Genomic DNA, 18,324 nt, shown 5'->3' with positions numbered 1-18,324 from the left:
TTGTATTTAGATTTTTTTTTTTACACAGCTATGTATATACTGCCTTCATGAAAAGCTGTTTACATCCAATTAATGTCTATGGAGATTCTCAGTCATCCAGGTTATGGTTGTCCCAAAGGTGTTTTTTCAAGAGGCAACTGGACTTTCTTGTTTTTCTTTGAAGACGTTTTGTTTCTCATCCAAAAAGGATGAGGAGCCTTTCAGCAGTTCCAAGGAGGCTCCACTCCCATTTGTACTACTCCGGTGACCCTGAGGATACAGATAAACCTCCAAAATGGCCTCAGCAACTCTCTAAAAAATGCAAATGACCAACTGTCTGCAAGAAAAATATATCCCTCCATCCAGTCAGAGTTGAAGAAGCAGCTTGAATGAGAAGCAAAATGTCTTCAAAGAAAAACCAAGAGAGTCCAGTTGCTCTTGAAAAAGCACCTTTGGGACAACCATGACCTAGATGACTGAGAATCTCCATAGACATGATTTTTCACACTGATAAAGTCATCATTAACAAAACAAAAGAATAGTTATGTTTCATGCTAATAGTTATGCTTCATTGTAATCTACACTTTCTTTATCCCGTGCATTGTTGAATAAATTGCAAATTGTTGAATTCATGCAACAAACTAAGCCAAAAGCAAGTCACACTTTGTCTTAGTTGATGAACAAATCATGTGGTAGGGATTTAACCGTATCCAGGAAATACATTTGACTCTGAAGCTCTGTGCTTAACTTTGGCAAACACATTAGTTATATGGAACAAACACTGTCTGGAAGGTATGATGTCCTTTATTTTGAACTGAAATACAATATATTGATACTGAGTCAGATACTGAATGCAAACAATACTTTTTTCTTTCATATCTGAAAGGATCTACATTATTTAATCCTACAGCATTCTAAGGAGAATGAAAATTTTCACTCCAGCATATAGTTAGATAAGTAGGAGTCTAACCTTAATAGCATCAAAGAGCTCATACTTTTGAATCCTATGTGGCTATTACCATAGCTAACCTACTGTGGCTAATGCTAAAAGTTCTGGAAACTAAAGACTACGCTTCTGAAAGGCACCAAGATTGTAGAACTGCAGCTACAATAAATGTGGGTGGGATTGAAGGGATCCATGTTCAAATCTCATTGGGTTAACTAATCATATTTCAGTCTAACATCCTAGTTTTATGAGAAAGGGGGAGGGGAGGAAGCAAGCTATCCTTGAGAGAATAGCAAATTAATAGTATGTGAAATTGGAAATGAAATTATATTTGCTCAACTGTCCTCAATTTATGATAGCAATTCTAGCATGACACATTTACACTATCAGCAGGAGAAGGTTGGCATTTGCTGACTTTCTTGAATTTCATTTATATAAATGAATTCATATCTATCTGGAAGGATCAGCTCCAGGGATATTAGCAAAAAAAAAATCAAAGCCGGCTTGAGCATCCTTGCTTTTGAGGGCCTTCCCCCGCAGCCTGTGTAATGGGAGGCGAAAAGCCCAGCTGTCGGGTTGCGATCTACCTCCGGGAATCCTGGCAACCATTCACGCACACGCCACGGACGGAAGAAAAAGCACAGCAAGGGCGGGGGGTGGGGGGTGGATGGAAGAGGAAAAGCTGTGACCACGGAGCTCCCCCAATACGCGTTCAGCCGCTGCTTCTCTGGCGTGGCGCCTGGGCAAGCAAGCCTCACTCGGGCCAGAAGAGCGCAGCCATCGCGCTCACCGGATCCAAAAGGTGAGTGCAAGCGCGACGGTTTTTGACAGCTCCAAAGGATGTCCGGGCGGCTCAGAGACAAGAGCGGGGGGGACTGAGGAGGATGGCGAGCTAAGGTTTTTATATTGCGAGGCTTCTGCAATGGGCGCCGGGGGCTGGCTATTCTTCATTTATTGTTACTATCGTTCGCCTCAATTTTATGGCGAGATCTTTTCAAAATTTCTGGTGCAAGAGAAATAATACAGTTCTGCGAGGAGTTGAAAAGAAAGGCGAGGGGAGGGAGGGGGTCACACCGACCTTTCTTTTTAGCCGATTCCTATCTGGTGAAATTATCTGTATATTTGGGGAAATATAGCAAGAAAAGAAATGCAACTGGAAACCAGCTAAGTTAGAAATAGTAAAATGACCGCAAATCCTGTCTGTAACGTGCTAAAATGAGTATTAGTGAATATTTCCCCAACTACGCTCTCTCTGTGTCCCCCTCCTCTTTTTTTTTTATAATAATAATGGTGCATATGCCCGGCTTCATAGGACATGACTTTTCCCAGCATGCATCGTGAAGAAGCCGAATTGAAGGTTTGATTGGGAACGTTTAGGAGCACAAAGCTGACATCAGCTTTGTTTGTTGGATTTTCTTTGATTAATCACTGCTGCCATTTAGAGTAATCTCATTTGAAGGGACCAAACAGCCTTCCGCCTCCAGGAAACAAAGCCAAATGGGGGCAGAAAGGCAAAGAGGGGATAATATTTAATTGATGCGGTGAATGTGATAGGCTGCCAGCCTCTTGACGTATTTGAGAAGCTGTTTCCTAGCCTTCCCAAATTAAGTGCACAGCACAGCATGGAACAGAGGGAGAGCACCATAATATTTCATTGGAAAGTGACTGATGCTTAGAAACAAACCAGGACCAAAATTTGAAAACCTGTTAACTTGCAAGGGAGCATCCCAAAGTCTAAGGTCCCAGTTTCTTCTCTGCATTTGCTAAAGCCTCCTTGAACCACAAAGTTGACAACTAAATAAAGAAAACCTGGACAGAATTCAGTGAATATACTGCAGGCTTCCTCATAAAGCCTCTGAGAAACTGAACATCAGTTTTCAAATTAATTTTTACCAGGCCATTATTTACTTTCCAGTCCACAACAATGAACTTGACTTTTGACATTTGTGGTAATGTTAAAAATCCCTTTGTGTATTCTTCTATAGCAGCCTTCCCCAAATGCCTGCTCTACTGGACAGGAGCATATTTCAGATGTTGGGGACACCTGAAGGAGCGTCGTGGCCTTTCATTTCATCATTCATTGAGTTCCTTGTTGTCTTGGCATAGGTTACAGAATATAGATGGGTATCGCCATGACTTCAGCCTTGCTCTGCAGCCTGTCCCTTCTGCTGGTCTGCAGGCTGGCTCTGACTTTCAGTCACAGTGCTAGGAGCCCAGACAGAGTTTCTGAAGCTGACATCCAAAGACTTCTGCATGGTGTGATGGAACAGTTGGGCATTGCAAGACCCAGAGTGGAATATCCAGCCCATCAAGCAATGAATCTCATAGGCCCACAAAATATTGAAGGTAAACATTTATTTCTCTGAATTAATGAAATTATTATTTTAAAAACAATATTAACATTCTATCCTAATTTTCCTCAAACATATGACCCCCCTCCCCCTGATTTCTTGGACTACTGCTTCCAGAATTCTCAGCCAGCATAGGAACATCTTTATAGCTTTTATAGTACCCCAAATTTTATATACAAGGGAATTACAGAAAACCCTTTCCCTGATCTGGTGGTTTCCAAATTCATTGGACAAAAGTGTCCATTATTCCAAGAAAGCAAAGCCAACAAACCTGGTGGTTGGGAATTATAGAATATAAAATAACACTGCAATATGCACAGCACTAAAAGGCAAAAAATTATATAAAATAAAAGGACCATATCAACCAGTCAAATAAATAAAGTTATTTAAAATGACCAGGTAATCAAATATATTTTAGTAGTCAAAATGTAACGCAAGGTTATATAATATACTGGCACCAGTTGTGAGGAAGTCACTTCACAAGTAGAGTATTGTGATATAGAGAAGATACTCCCCCTTCTTAGAGAGAAAGAGAGGGAGGGAGGGAGAGAGAGGGATGGAGAGAGAGAGAGAGAGAGATGGTCAAAATCAGACTCCCTGATTACATCCCAGATTAATTTTTTTAGTGAACCTTGAGTTTCTAAAATCCACCTAAATGTATTCAGGCATGTTGAATAGAAGTTTTTAAAAAATATATTCCAACAGGCTTTCTGGGTAAATGCTATGTTGTTCTTTGTTTCAACATTAGTTGGCTGTTGAGTACTGGACATACAAACTAGAAATCTGCTTAAAACTGTATTTTATACATTTTAATCAGAAGATGGCGCACTGCCTCTTAAGAATTGGGTGTAAGCCAAATGGTTTTATAAGGGTGTAATAGAATAACATCTAAGTTGTTTGCAGCACAAATCATTCTATGTTAACAACAATTTATCTGCTATTAACACAGTTTCTTTGGAAGATTTCCTTTCATTCCTTTACAAGAAAAAATAAGTAAGCATATTAGAGATGTCAGTGGCCCTACTTCATATTTATTGCTGTGTAAAGTCACTAAAGGTCATTTAGAGATACATAACTATTGGTATAAATTGAAACTGGGGGATTGTTAAAATTAAATGTAAATGTTAAAATGAATTCCTGTACTATCTAGAAATAATCTGTAATAATCCTCAATGAGATTTGTTCCCTATAAGGCTGTATTACATTATAATATTTAATAAGAATGTCCCAAATATGCTTTTTCAAAAGGCAACTGGACTTTGTTTGTCCATTTGCCTTTTGAGAAAGCACCTTTGGGACAATCATGACCTGGGTGACTGAAAGTCTCCATAGACATTTAATAAAAATTGTTTTCCATACAAGACAATGGAGAGAAAATCATCATCAAGCATTTTCCTACAAAATCCTTATTTATGTTGATTGCCTGATATCAGTGGAAAAACCGAGCCGGAAGCAGTATCCTCAGAGCCAGAAAATTCAGAGACAACTTATATATTAAGGACAGAAAATTCAGGACATGTAAAGATCATTCTATATAGTACAGTATTATAATTCTGATAATACATTGGTTTGATAATGATTGCCTGAAAGTTCTACAATGTCTCCTGGGAAGGAAAACAATGAGTTTCATTGATTTTTCATGTCAATATTATTTCTATTTTATTTTGTATTATTTCAGCATTTAAAAAGAGCATTTGGAAAATATGCTATTCTAAACTAAAATATTCACAAAAGGAGTGTCCAAATTTTCTACTTCAGGAGTATATAAAAAAAAGGAGAAAATTTCAGCAGCTCATCCCATACCTGATGCATTTAAAATAAAAATTGACTATTCAGATATATTGTCACAAAGAATTTACGGTTGGGTATTGCTGATCAAGCATTTGAATGAGTATTAAATAATAAGATCTGATACATTTTACCTGAAGACTGTTAAAATTAAACTCTGAGAATATAAAAAACACATTCTAATTTCCAGTCCCGAGTAACATGGATTTATTTTTCATTGCCTTTCCTTTTTATTTTATTCTGTAACTTTCCACCATTTACATCATTTACAGAGCTTGCCAGTCTAAAATGTTTGCTAGCAAGAACAAAATTTCCAAAACAAATTGCTTAAGAAATAAGAACAGATATTTGATATATAGCCTCCGAGTTCCTTTTATCATATAAGGCAGTCTTCTCAACCTTTGCAGTCCTGTGACTCCCTCACTCTATGATTAAAAGCAATTATAGTACTTCATCACGTTTATAGTTGGGCAAGGAAGAACTGTACTGTTTTTCAATAATTCAATTTTAATCTCTGCATCACAGGCATTTTCAATCATTGAAATACCAAAGCTGTCCCCAGGCAAAAGAAAGCAGGTTTTGGAAGTGATTCCCCACTGGCTTTGCTTTCTGTTTTGTCTTGCATAACCCTGAGCCTAAAAAATTGGCAATCTTGGGTGGTCATAACCCATGTTTTCCAAATCCTTAAAATGTATAACAAAGTAGCAGACTGTCATGCATATTAATGCATCACTAGCTTCACACATCTTTGGAGAATCATTTCCATCAATTGTATATATTTTAGAGAAACCTTGGGGAAAATAAATCTTCCAGGACTAAGAAAGAAAAAAGGATGAAGTGCATAGTGATTCCATTTACCAAGTTGACATAGATAGCGGGGACAGAGGTGGGGTGTAAAGGAGATATTGTGACAACTTTGAAACTAACTATTTCCAGCAAGTTAAGCAATTGCTGCTATATGCAGTTTGGCAGCATGTACTAACTAGTTGATAAGACTAGAGAATCTGTGGGTGACTCAGGCTGAAATAAAGATTCTTCTCAGAATAAACTCTTGGGGCATTAGATTGTTACTTCCCGTAGACTATTTTTTTTCAGCCACTATTTCTTAATTTATCAAGTGGGCAATTGTTCACATATTGTAATAGCAAGTGTCACATGCCACCCTGCATTATTTTGATTCTGGATTTGCAAGGTTCCAGTAAGCCTAATATCAAAAATGCAGTGCAAGAAGGAATGGGGTGTTTGAATTACTGTCTGTAAGAAAGCAGTCAGAGCCTGCTTCTGCCATTCTTCTTCTTCACAAGATAAACAGTTCATGATGTTTTGTGAGGAACATGATTTGCACAATCCGTGGACATATTTAGAAATTTTGGGGGGGGGGGAAGAGAGACACTGAGGCGATGACTTCTGAGATCTTGAACTGAAAGGTGCTATAATATATATTGGTAGAAAAAAAGTGTTATTCAGGGAAATATTGGCAAACATTTAAAACTTTAAGTAAGGGAAGTTCAAAAGTAATGTTAAAAAGTATTACTTCACAGAAAGAATAGTGGAAACTTGGAACCAACTTCCAGAGGACGTAGTAGGTCAATCATCAATAATTGAGTTTAAAATGCTTGGGTTAAATACATGTCTATCATCCATCAAAAATAAAAAAATACATAAGATAAAAATAATAAAATATTAAGTAAATAAAAGTAAAAAGTAAACAAAAACAAACGAAAACTCAGACACAATGGGTCACTGGGTCTTTTTCTGCCATCAGTTTTCTGTTTTTATATTAACTATATACACACAATAAACAATGGACTTCATGTTCCTTTGAAAAGCCTGTGTTTGTGCTTGTCAAGATAATAGTTGTGGATGCAAAAAACTCTTTATTTGTTAGTGCCATGACTAATATAACACAGGGAAACATTTTTTAATAATTCTTTCTTCTATTTTGGAATTTATTTAGAGACAGGTCTGCATTACAGACTCAAACTTGCTTAATAATGTGTATAGTCATGTGAAAAAATAAGCACACCCATTAAAATTTGACTTTTTCAACGTATTTCAACGGAGATATTTGATCTTCATTTCAACAATATTGATATTCAACAATACTACCCTGCTACAGACAGATCCAGTGCGCAGTCTGAGGGTCCTGCTAGACTCATGATTCCTGCTCAATGAGCAGATGGCTCATTCATGGCTAATGAATAAAGTGGACAGATATTCGTGCCAAGACAGTGAATGCCTTATACTTGTAGTTGCATGTCAATATAATGGAGTGCAAATTATTTTCATGATACGAGGTGAGAACAAATCTGCTCTGCTACACTAAGTCTCAATTTCTACCAGACACTGTGTATCTGGGTTTGTTCTGTATACCTGGATGCTTTATAGTGGTTAGTGCATACTTTTAAAATTGCATGGAAAAATTGTTTCTATCCTTCCCTCTCTGTATGTGATCTTGTCTTCCTGGCAAGATCTGTAGAAATGGTTTGTCATTGCCTCTTTCTTAAGGCTGAAAATGACAGCCAGTTGGCTTTCTACTTAAGGTGGAACTAAAACTCAGAGATTCCCAGCCTGATGCCTTAATCATAACACAAAATTGGGTCTCTGCAGAACCGAAATTGTTTTTGGCAATTTGGTACACAAAGAGGGTGAATTTTTAATGACTCACTAAAGCAGTGTCTCAGTGGTTAAGACACTGAGCTTGTCAATCGAAAGGTTGGCAGTTCAGCAGTTCGAATCCTTAGTGCCGCGTAATGGGATGAGCTCCCGTCTCTTGTCCCAGCTTCTGCCAACTAGCAGTTTGAAAGCACGTAAAAAATGCAAGTAGAAAAATAGGGACCACCTTTGGTGGGAAGGTAACGGGGGTTCCGTGCTCCTTTGGCGTTTAGTCATGCCGCCACATGACCACAGAGACGTCTTCGGACAGCGCTGGCTCTTTGGCTTTGAAACAGAGATGAGCACTGCCCCCTAGAGTCGGGAACAACTAGCACATATGTGTGAGGGGAATCTTTACTTTTACCTAAAGCTTGTCTGTAAGCACTGTTCATTGGTTAATCACAAGTTGAATTCTTAAAATAGGAGAAAAATGTAGCCTAACTAACCCAAATGCCTGTAATTCAGCATCTGGGAATTTTTTTAAACTGGATGATAATTTTAGACATACTTACCAGTAGTGGGTTGCCCCCTGGTTTGGACCAGTAGTAAAAGCGGCAGGAGGCTCCGCCCACTGACCCAGACGTCATCATAGGTGATCTGCGCAAGTGCAGAAGCTTCTGCGCATGCGCAGAAAAGCATGGGCGCGCGCAAGCAAAGTGCGGGCACGGGCGCGATGCAAACCAGTAGTAAAGGTAAGTAGAACCCACCCCTGATACACACACACACACACACACACACACACACACACACACCATTCCATTATTTCTTTCTGGATAACCAATTATATGTAGAGTGCAAAAAAAAAAGAAAATATATAATAGTAAAAGCAGGAGCTGAGGAAACCATAGCTAGTTTACACTGAGACCATTCATTTTTTTCAAATCTATCCTGGTAAACTGCTTGTTTTTATCACTTTCATCCACCACTTTATATCATGCCTTTGTTCTTTAGACTATTATAGATTTTCCCATTTTAACAATTTTGTTACTGCTTTCTGTCTTTATCGAGCATGGTTTAATTTTAAGTGCCTACTGTAAGTCTAGCAACTAACTAGGCATAATACATTGTCTTAACAGAACTGAGTATGGAATGATGTTAAAAAGAAGCAGAGGTTTTGTGACCCGCTTAAATGAACTCCATTGAAGTCAGGAAATGAACATAAGCTTTGATTTAGATGTTTAATCAAACTCATGAAAAAGATTATATATTTTTTTCAAACTCATGAAAAAGATAGTAATTTGTGTGTGTGTGTGCAATTCTGTGTTTATTAGGTGGTGCCCATGAAGGTTTGCAGCATTTGGGTCCTTATGGAAATATTCCAAACATTGTTGCTGAGTTAACAGGTGATAATATACCAAAGGATTTCAGTGAAGATCAGGGATATCCAGATCCTCCAAATCCCTGCCCAATTGGAAAAACAGGTAAGTTGTATGAACTCCCTACAGGATTTGATGTAGCTTTATACTGAGGAACCAGATCTAAATTATATTATAAAATAATCCAGTTTTTTTCCTTCAGAAAAATGACACACAGAGTTACACAGATTAAAGAATCCAAATTGGTATTTCATTTTATTTCATTTCATTTTCATTTTCATTTTATTAAATTTGTATACCGCCCTACTCCCGAAGGACTCAGGGCGGTGAACAGCCATAAAATAAAACATATAGATACAAAATTTAAAATAGAGATAAAACTAATTAAATAAATTTGGCTGAGACATTTTAAAACCCCAATAAATTAAAACCAAATTTAAAATTCCATTTAAAAAGAGGAAAAATTTAGGTCAGGCCAGCTTGATGGAATAAAAATGTCTTAAGCGCGCGACGGAAGGGACGCAGATCCGGAATCCTCCGTATCTCCGGGGGGAGCTCGTTCCAGATCGTAGGTGTCCCCACAGAGAAGGCTCTCCCCCTGGGGGCCGCCAGTCGACATTGTTTGGCCGACGGCACCCGGAGGAGCCCCTCTCTATGGGAGCGTACTGGTCGGTGGGAGGCTATTGGTGGCAGCAGGCGGTCCCGTAAATAGCCAGGTCCTAAGCCATGGAGCGCTCTGAAGGTGATAACCAAGACCTTGAAGCGCACTCGGAAGACCACCGGGAGCCAGTGCAGCTCGCGCAGGAGAGGTGTTACAATCACCACCCGTGCGGCCGCACTCTGCGCCAGTTGGAGCCTCCGAGTGCTCCTCAAGGGGAGCCCCATGTAGAGAGCGTTACAATAGTCCAGACGGGAGGTGACGAGGGCATGAGTGACCGTGCGTAACGAGTCCCGATCCAGAAAGGGACGAAACTGGCGAATCAGGCGGACCTGATGAAAAATCCTCCCGGTATTCTTTTTCTAAGATGCATTTGTTGAAATACTAGTTTTTTATAAGAAAGGAAGGATCAGTGGGAATAGGGACAAACAAAAGCTAAGAAATTATATTTACAGAATGTATTTATATAATCAATACATTTAAGTATTAAATCAAGTCTAGTTCTAGTTTATCTGTGGGATTGATTTTCTGGTCTAGTTTATTTAATCTGGTTTATGAGGTATGGTAATAAAATCACCATGAATTACCTTTCAGTCTTGAGCACATATTTATCTAATAAGCAAATTCTTATTATAATAACTGCATTATCCCATATGCTTACAACAATTACACCGAATATGCACATAAATATTCTGGGTAGTGGTTGGGAATCGCTAAATTCTCAATATAGGTCGCAATCAACCACACAAAAAAACATTAAAGATTTATGTAGCCTAGAAATGTCTATAAGTAGAAATATAAATATACATTACTGGATTAATATCCAAGCATCTGTTTATTGTACTTTTTAACCCTCCTATGATGCTACAGAAACAAAGTAATTTTACTTTGTATCTGTTCCAAAGAACTATGGAAATTATTTACCCATCCCAAGAGTCCTGTTTTGAAGAAGAAAAGTGTATTTTTTTTTTCATCTCCCATACTTTTTAATAAAATTAATTGCATATTTTCCTGGTGTATTCTTTTAAAAAAATTTTTTTTAAAACATGCCAAACTGCTCAGGTTTTTCCAAAATGTTTTGTAGTTGATGACGGATGTCTTGAAAACACACCCGACACAGCAGAGTTCAGCAAAGACTACCAACTTCATCAGCATCTTTTTGATCCAGAACATGACTACCCAAGCTTAAGTAAATGGGTATGTAAATCAGATTTATTTTTATAAACCTATAAGTAAGTGCTCAATCAGTTAAATGTCCTGTTATTTAACTATTAATAAAATATTTCTGTGTCCATGTATTTTAATAAACGTTCTCTGAAGGACCTTATGTATGAAAAAAAATACTCTAAACTTTAATTTATATACAGTATAAATTAGTATAATTTATAATTAGTATAATAGTGTAAACAACACTATTACAAAAAATAAAGAAATAGTATTGCAAGGATTATCTATCTCTGTTATGGTCAAATGCAGAGGTTGGGAATATTTCTTCCACGTAAAAGTCCAAGATAATGATGCAACAAATACAGCTGATTCCACTTTCTGTTTACATTGCCAGATTCTTAAATGATTCTTAAGCATTTTAGGCAGTCAACAAAATTTCCCTCTTTTTTGTATTGTGCTTGATTAATGTTGCAATCTTTGGTAAATGTACCAGATGTTTAACTCAAATGATTCATTTTTGCCAACTCAAATAATTTGTTCTTGTACTACTACTTTGAGAACTATAAAGCACTTGCTGTGACCACAAAAATATTGCTGGGATTTAAAGCATTTCCCGCCAGAGTCCCTTGAATTTCACTTGGATACTATAATTGTTAGACATATACTTAACTAAGACTGAAATCAGTGGTCTGAACTTCCTTAATCTTGATTGGAAGATTGTATTGCTCATTAGCTATAGCATTTATATACTATCCAGTAATCTAAAGAATTTAGGCAGTCTAATAAAGAAATGTAAACATAATTTAAAAAGAAAAGAAAACATGCATAAAATTTGTACTCAACAGCAACATAAACATAGTAATAAAATGAAACTCAGAGTAATCTCAGAATTGAAGGGCTTTACTAGTTTATTTAGTCTGAGGATTTCCATACCATACATGTGCTGTTAAAATTACTTTTATAAATGAAAACTCTTCACATGGAATTGAAAAACTTCAAGTAGGCTTCAACAGGCTCCAACTCAACCCCTCCAAGACCGAGTGGCTGTGGCTTCCGGCGTCCCGATATAGCCAGCTGACGCCATCGCTGGCTATTGGGGGCGAATCACTCGCCCCCACGGAGAGGGCTCGTAACTTGGGCGTCCTCCTGGACGCACGGCTGTCGTTAGAAGATCATTTGGCGGCCGTGGCCAGGGGGGCTTTTTATCAGGTCCACCTGATACGCCAGTTGCGCCCCTTTCTAGATCGGGACTCCCTACACACAGTCACTCAGGCACTCGTCACTTCCCGCCTGGACTACTGCAACGCTCTCTACATGGGGCTCCCCCTGGGGTGCACCCGGAGGCTCCAGCTGGTCCAGAACGCGGCCGCGCGGGGGATTTTGGGGGCGACGAGGCGCTCCCACGTGACACCTCTCCTGCGCAAGCTGCACTGGCTCCCGGTGGTCTTCCGGGTGCGCTTCAAGGTGTTGGTGACCACCTTTAAAGCGCTCCATGGCTTAGGGCCGGGGTACTTACGAGACCGCCTTCTGCCACCAATAGCCTCCCACCGGCCAGTACGCTCCCACAGAGTGGGCCTCCTCAGGGTGCCGTCCGCCAGACAATGTCGGCTGGCGACCCCCAGGGGGAGAGCCTTCTCTGTGGCGGCGCCCGCCCTCTGGAACAACCTCCCCCCAGAGCTACGTACAATAACAGACCTCCGGATTTTTCGTCGGGCCCTGAAAACCCATTTATTTCAACTAGCTGGGCTGGCTTGAGTCAAATTTTAAACGGATTTTAAATTGGAATGTTTTAATTACGGCCAAAATTATTTAATCATTTTAAATAGTTTTTTTTAGATTTTGTATGTTTTGTATGTATGTCTTGTTTTTATTTTGGCTGTTCACCGCCCTGAGTCCTACATTGGAGAAGGGCGGTATAGAAATTTAAACAAATAAATAAATAAATAAATAAGTACAGCAACAGGCAAACCCTTTTCATAATACAGCCACTACTGGTAATACAAAAATTTTACTCTTTTGAAAGATACCATTTAGTGGGAGCAATTGAAAAAGTCTTTGAAGATTTTAAACAGCAGTTTCAATTAGGCTTTTAAATGCAGTTGGTAAGGTGTTTGACTGTCCTATCTTAGTTCATAATGTTGCAGCCATGTTTAGAATAAATTGAACTGTTTTTAAAAAAACCACCATATTGCAATAATCTCAATGAAGTTTAGCCCAGGTAAATTCAAAGGTAACATACCAGACAAAGTTAATACAAGGTATTTTAAGACATTGGAGTCATTTAAACCTCTAATAATAACAGTGAATGAATAAACTCCTGCAATGTAACCTTCTGGTCGTGGAATAAGTAGAATTCATTTATAAATTACCAGCCTTATTTCTATATACACGAACGAAGATTCTTTTGTTCATTCTTATCTGTTTTGTTATTACATCCAAACTGGTTTTCCATCAGATATAGACAACCAGATTTTGGATGATCTTACAAAAGCATGTTAATTCTAAATAGGATCACCCAAGTCCTTTTGAAAGCAAATTATAGTATTTTGTTTTTATAACAATATACACAAAAAAAGAAAATTTAGGCTGTTTAAATATCAGCATGTAAGGGTCCTGTTCCAGAATATTAAATTAAGAATTAACAGAGTTAGTTAGTGTTATAGAATATTCTGTCTAATACAAAAAGTTATTTTGGAGCAGTTACTCTATTTTTAACATAAAAATATTGATGCTGATATCATGGGATGTATTCATTATTTGTACATGAACAGCATTATTTGTATGTGAAGGCTTGTAAATGAATAAATTTACATGTGTGAGATTTTAGAGAAATTTGACATTGAAATTGTTTCTTTAAAGTTATCATCAAATTACCAACTTACTTTGAAAGCAGCTTGAATTCAGACAGTATTGTTTTCTTTCTGCCTGTTATTATACTTCATAGATCTAAATAACAGTCTAGAAGTATGTCTGAATATAAATGAAATGTGCAAAACACAAATGGTCTTAATGCTTCAATATTGGTTCTGTTGATGCTCTTTGATACTATTTTATGTCCAAAGTAGATATAATAACACTAATGTGTGTGCAGTAAGTAGTAGTTCAAAACACTCTGTGAGTGTTGAATGTATACATGTGAAGTCACCTTGTGGACATCTGTTCATTCTTTGCAAACCTGCTCCTTGTTTTGTGTATATTTTAGGGTTAAAATTGTGATGTGCTTGGTTCTTTCTAACAAGTCCTGTGATGTATAAAATGATATAAGTTCCTCTTTGGTAGAGATGGGATCAAAAGATGGTAGACATTTCACCAGAAATCAGAATGCTTTCCTTGCAGAACTTTTGGGACATGCCATATTTTCAGATTTACCTTTACTGCAGGATTAAAGTAAAGTAAAGATCTTAGTTCAGATTACATTACATTACCTTATCTGAACTCTGTTGCTGCCTGTTCTTATATTTGCATTAGTTACGATCTTAACATACACCCAAACAAAATCAATTATTTCTTTAACCAAAACAATTGAGCAAAGGTTTTTTTTTTTAGCTCCTAGTCTGCTTATAAATTAATTGCAGTGTACCTTTAAAAATGTTCAAAAACTTAACTTTGTAAAGGAGATTTAGGTAAAACAATGTTAAGAAAAATTATAAATAAAACACCACTTCTAAGAGGAAATAAAATACATGTCTCCTATTGTGTTTTGCATGTTAAATTGATTTTTCCCCAAGTGAGTTTGCACAAATTATTGCAGCCAAGAATGTCTCTTTGGCCAGCTTCATTCCCATTTCCTTGTCTCTTTGGCACAGTAGAGATGAAATAGTTGAGGTCAAACAAAAGCTACATCTTGTGAACTTGGACTTAAATTAATATGAGAAGCACTAGCAAATTATGTTAGGCAGAAATCACTTTAGCTTCTTACAGTATTTGTTTCTCAGAAATCCTTACTTCATTCAGGAATTACTGTTTTGTAACTCTCCTTATTACAATTCACCATGTAGCATTATGCTTTTTTAAAACACAGTTGCTCCTCCTAAACTGTTGTTCCTTTAACTTTTTATTTTTGGGGTCCACATTATAATTCCAATAGAAATCAAATCTGTGGAGCATGTGTTTGACATTCCAGCCTGTACTTGAGCTTGCAACATTTATGAAATACAGCAGTGTGTGGGATTAGTTATAAAGGTTGGAGCTGAAAGTCATAGCCATCTTCTCTTGTTATTGTGAACCTCTTCTTCACCCCCGCCCCAATCAAATTTAGCTTCATTATATTAAAAGAATTTTAGATCAGTTTATTTCTGAAAAGAAAGATCAGGGTCTTTTTAAAAAGAAGTATTTATAACATAACATCAATTAAAAATAGAAGGTGGCAAGGGAAGCAATTAAAATAGTAATAAGGAACATATTTAAATCACAACTTAAGGGAAACATCCATATGATTACAATAGAACTACTTATTTCTTTCCTCCTTTCTCCCTTTCCAAGTAGTCCAGAGGACAGCATGAAAAGGGAGACTCTCTTCCAGCTGTGATAATCTTTCTCCTTATGGACAAACATAGATACAATCCAAATGTAGACTTCATAAAATAGGAAGTTGTGTCTCAGAGTAAGTGGGACGCGGTGGCTCAGTGGCTAAAACGCTGAGCTTGTCGATCGAAAGGTCGGCAGTTCAGCGGTTCGAATCCCTAGTGCTGCGTAACGGGGTGAGCTTCTGCCATCCTAGCAGTTCGACAGCACATAAAAAATGCAAGTAGAAAAATAGGGACCACCTTTGGTGGGAAGTAACAGCGTTCCATGCGCCTTTGGCGTTTAGTCACTCCGGCCACATGACCACGGAGACGTCTTCAGACAGCGCTGGCTCTTCGGCTTTGAAATGGAGATGAGCACACACACACACCTCCAGAGTCGGGAACGACTAGAACATATGTGCGAGGAGAACCTTTACCTTTATGTCTCAGAGTCTGGCAAGTCTGGTCTTGCCACTTTAATAGCATCCACATACTAAATATTAATAGTCTATCCAATACACCGTTGCTTTCTCTAATAAATGGTTTCCAAGGCCTTGGATGTATGACCAGACTTCCCATCAGGCAGAGTGGAGCAGTGCCTCAGATGGTGAAAGATGGGTCAGGAGCAACAGTGGTGGCTTTCTAACTTTTTCTTTTAGTGTCTCTAGCTGGCTTTTTCCATTGAAAAGAGAGTTCTATACAACTGGCAATCTGCTGTGGACCACAGATGTGATGCAGGGAATGCAAAATAACTGTTTGCATAATATGTGATCTATCCTGGTTTAGATATGATGTATGCTAAAGCTAATCTTTATTCATCAGTCTCTAAATGTGAGTTGGAAAAAAGTCCCCACCTTGCACTTGTCTCTGACAGCAAATATCTGGATGGATCTATAGCTCAGCAAAGATCCTTTGCTGAAAAGGATCTCATTCATGCAAAGCCTGTGTTCTACTATGCTTGATATTTTTCCATTCTTACTCCTACCTTATTGAGACAGCTAAAATTAAAACCATCTTGTAACTTAGAATCATCATATATTCCTATTCTTGTAATAGCTGATGACACTGAGGATCCCAGAAGAATAGCAAATATTTTATTAATAGCTGTAGTAATCCAACTGTTTTCTTGTGGTTTATCTTTTCAGCAACATGGCATTCTCTACCAAAATGCTTTCCAAAATATTCATATGATAATATTTAGATGGCACAAAGTCTTGTTTGAAAAGAGTTTATAAATTTGATCCACACTTCGTATTGTTTTATTGTTTTACAGAATAAGAATTTACTCTTTGAGAAAATGAAGGGTGAACCGAAAAGAAAGAAAAGGGTAATTTTCAGAACACAACTTGTTTTCATTTACTATCTTAATGCAGAATCAGGCAAGAATGTAAATAAAATCAGATTGTTGAGATAGTTACGAATAGCATATAAAACCTGGACTTAGTCCTTACTTCCAGAAAACATCTGTAGTAAGCTAGACAACTCTTCATGCTAAAGTAGCATTTCTTAGTACACCCGTAGCCATCCCAATGTATTTTTTAAAAAATGAAAATTAAGTGCAACCTTTCTATTTCCCCAGGTTTATCTCTAGACCAGCGGTCCCCAAACTTGGCAGCTTTAAGACTTGTGGATTTCAACTCCCAGAATTCTCCAGCCAGCATAGCATAGCTGGCTGGAGAATTCTGGGAGTTGAAGTCCACAAGTCTTAAAGCTGCCAAGTTTGAAGACCTCTGTTCTAGACCATGTTTGTAGAACATGTTTGCTATTTATTTGGATAGTTTTAAAATGGATAAATTTATCGAAGACAGTTCTATCAAAGTCTACTGCTAGTGACGACACAGTATTAACTCTGGGTTACCATGGTGCCATCTTTTTTGTAGCACCCTTGACACATCTGGATGGCCCTGTGAGAAACAAAATGCTGAACCAAAATTATCTTGGGCCTGGTTGATAAAATAAAATATACCCCCCTCCCAATCAGAAAAGTAAACATACAGTTGTACATACAGTTCAAATTGTCATATGAACATTGTCCTAGAGTGTAGAACAGTAAGATAATTCACTTTTATTTCCTTATTTCCACTTCCTTCTTTCTCTTGCTTTTGCTTTTGCTTCAGTAAACTAAGACCTGGTCCATTCATTGAATAGAGTCCTGCCCCATTTAGGGAGTTTTGAAGAAGAAAACATTACACTACAGTTTTAAATACAAGACTAAACACTCATCCATCCCATATACTGTGGAAAACTCTAGGTGTTTACCTGGATTATTTCCCATTCCTAAGTGTTTTAAAATATTTCATCTTTCAGAATGTAAATCCATATCTTCAAGGGCAAAGATTGGACAACGTCGTAGCAAAGAAATCTGTTCCACATTTTTCAGATGAAGAAAAAGACAGAGCAGAAACTGAATGAAGATTCATGGATGACTTGAGTATTAATTATATAAAAAGTGATTCAAATATTCATAGTAGCTGCATGTTTATTAACTATGTAAATCTTTCTGGAAAGCAATTGGATTTATAGTATTTATAATATTTCTTTTTCTGCATCTACACCAAGCTGGTTTCTTTCAGAAGTGTTGGGCAATGATTCACAGAATTATTGAGATGCCAACGGGAATTATAATCCAATATATCTGCCTTTAGATTTGGGTGGCCATCCCAGGTATACAACTACTGGATTTTGCTTCTTTTTAAGTTAATACAATATAATCATGTCTTGCTTTGAATCTGACTTTAAGCATTAATACATTTTAATCATTGTGACTTAAACTGGTGTTAAGAAATGAGTCTTTAAAGAGTTGATAACATTTAAAGATTTTCCAGTTGTTGAATACTTTCAAGTGATATAAAAGATTGCTGTTTGGGAACAATTATTTCATCTCTTTCTGTTTGTAAATAATAACATAATGCATAATAAATATCTAGGTACTTGCTGTTATTGAAAGCCAGCATTGTCT

The 18,324-nt window shown here is 37.5% G+C and overlaps 1 protein-coding gene across 1 annotated transcript; it reads left to right on the top strand.

Annotated features, from left to right (window-relative positions):
* Positions 1-1,690: 1,690 nt before the first annotated feature.
* On the top strand, positions 1,691-17,858 carry SCG5 (secretogranin V). Its single transcript, XM_070931347.1, has 6 exons — positions 1,691-1,727; positions 3,032-3,271; positions 8,991-9,140; positions 10,778-10,890; positions 16,639-16,692; positions 17,673-17,858. The coding sequence occupies exons 2-6, from the start codon at positions 3,046-3,048 to the stop codon at positions 17,775-17,777; spliced, it is 648 nt and encodes a 215-aa protein (XP_070787448.1). The 5' UTR covers positions 1,691-1,727; positions 3,032-3,045; the 3' UTR covers positions 17,778-17,858.
* The last annotated feature ends 466 nt before the right edge of the window (positions 17,859-18,324 follow it).

This window comes from Pituophis catenifer, unplaced genomic scaffold (genome assembly GCF_029215685.1).
Source record: "Pituophis catenifer annectens isolate HBS135680 unplaced genomic scaffold, rPitCat1.0.hap2 SCAF_1, whole genome shotgun sequence".
NCBI classification, from domain to species: domain Eukaryota; kingdom Metazoa; phylum Chordata; class Lepidosauria; order Squamata; family Colubridae; genus Pituophis; species Pituophis catenifer.
This window is presented reverse-complemented; position numbering and strand designations above follow the sequence as displayed.

Coding starts and splice junctions, on each gene's coding strand:
- SCG5 (XM_070931347.1), top strand. CDS start 3,046: ATGGGTATCGCCATGACTTCAGCCTTGCTCTGCAGCCTGTCCCTTCTG. Junction 9,141..10,777: donor CTGCCCAATTGGAAAAACAG/GTAAGTTGTATG, acceptor AATGTTTTGTAG/TTGATGACGGATGTCTTGAA. Junction 16,693..17,672: donor AACCGAAAAGAAAGAAAAGG/GTAATTTTCAGA, acceptor TTCATCTTTCAG/AATGTAAATCCATATCTTCA.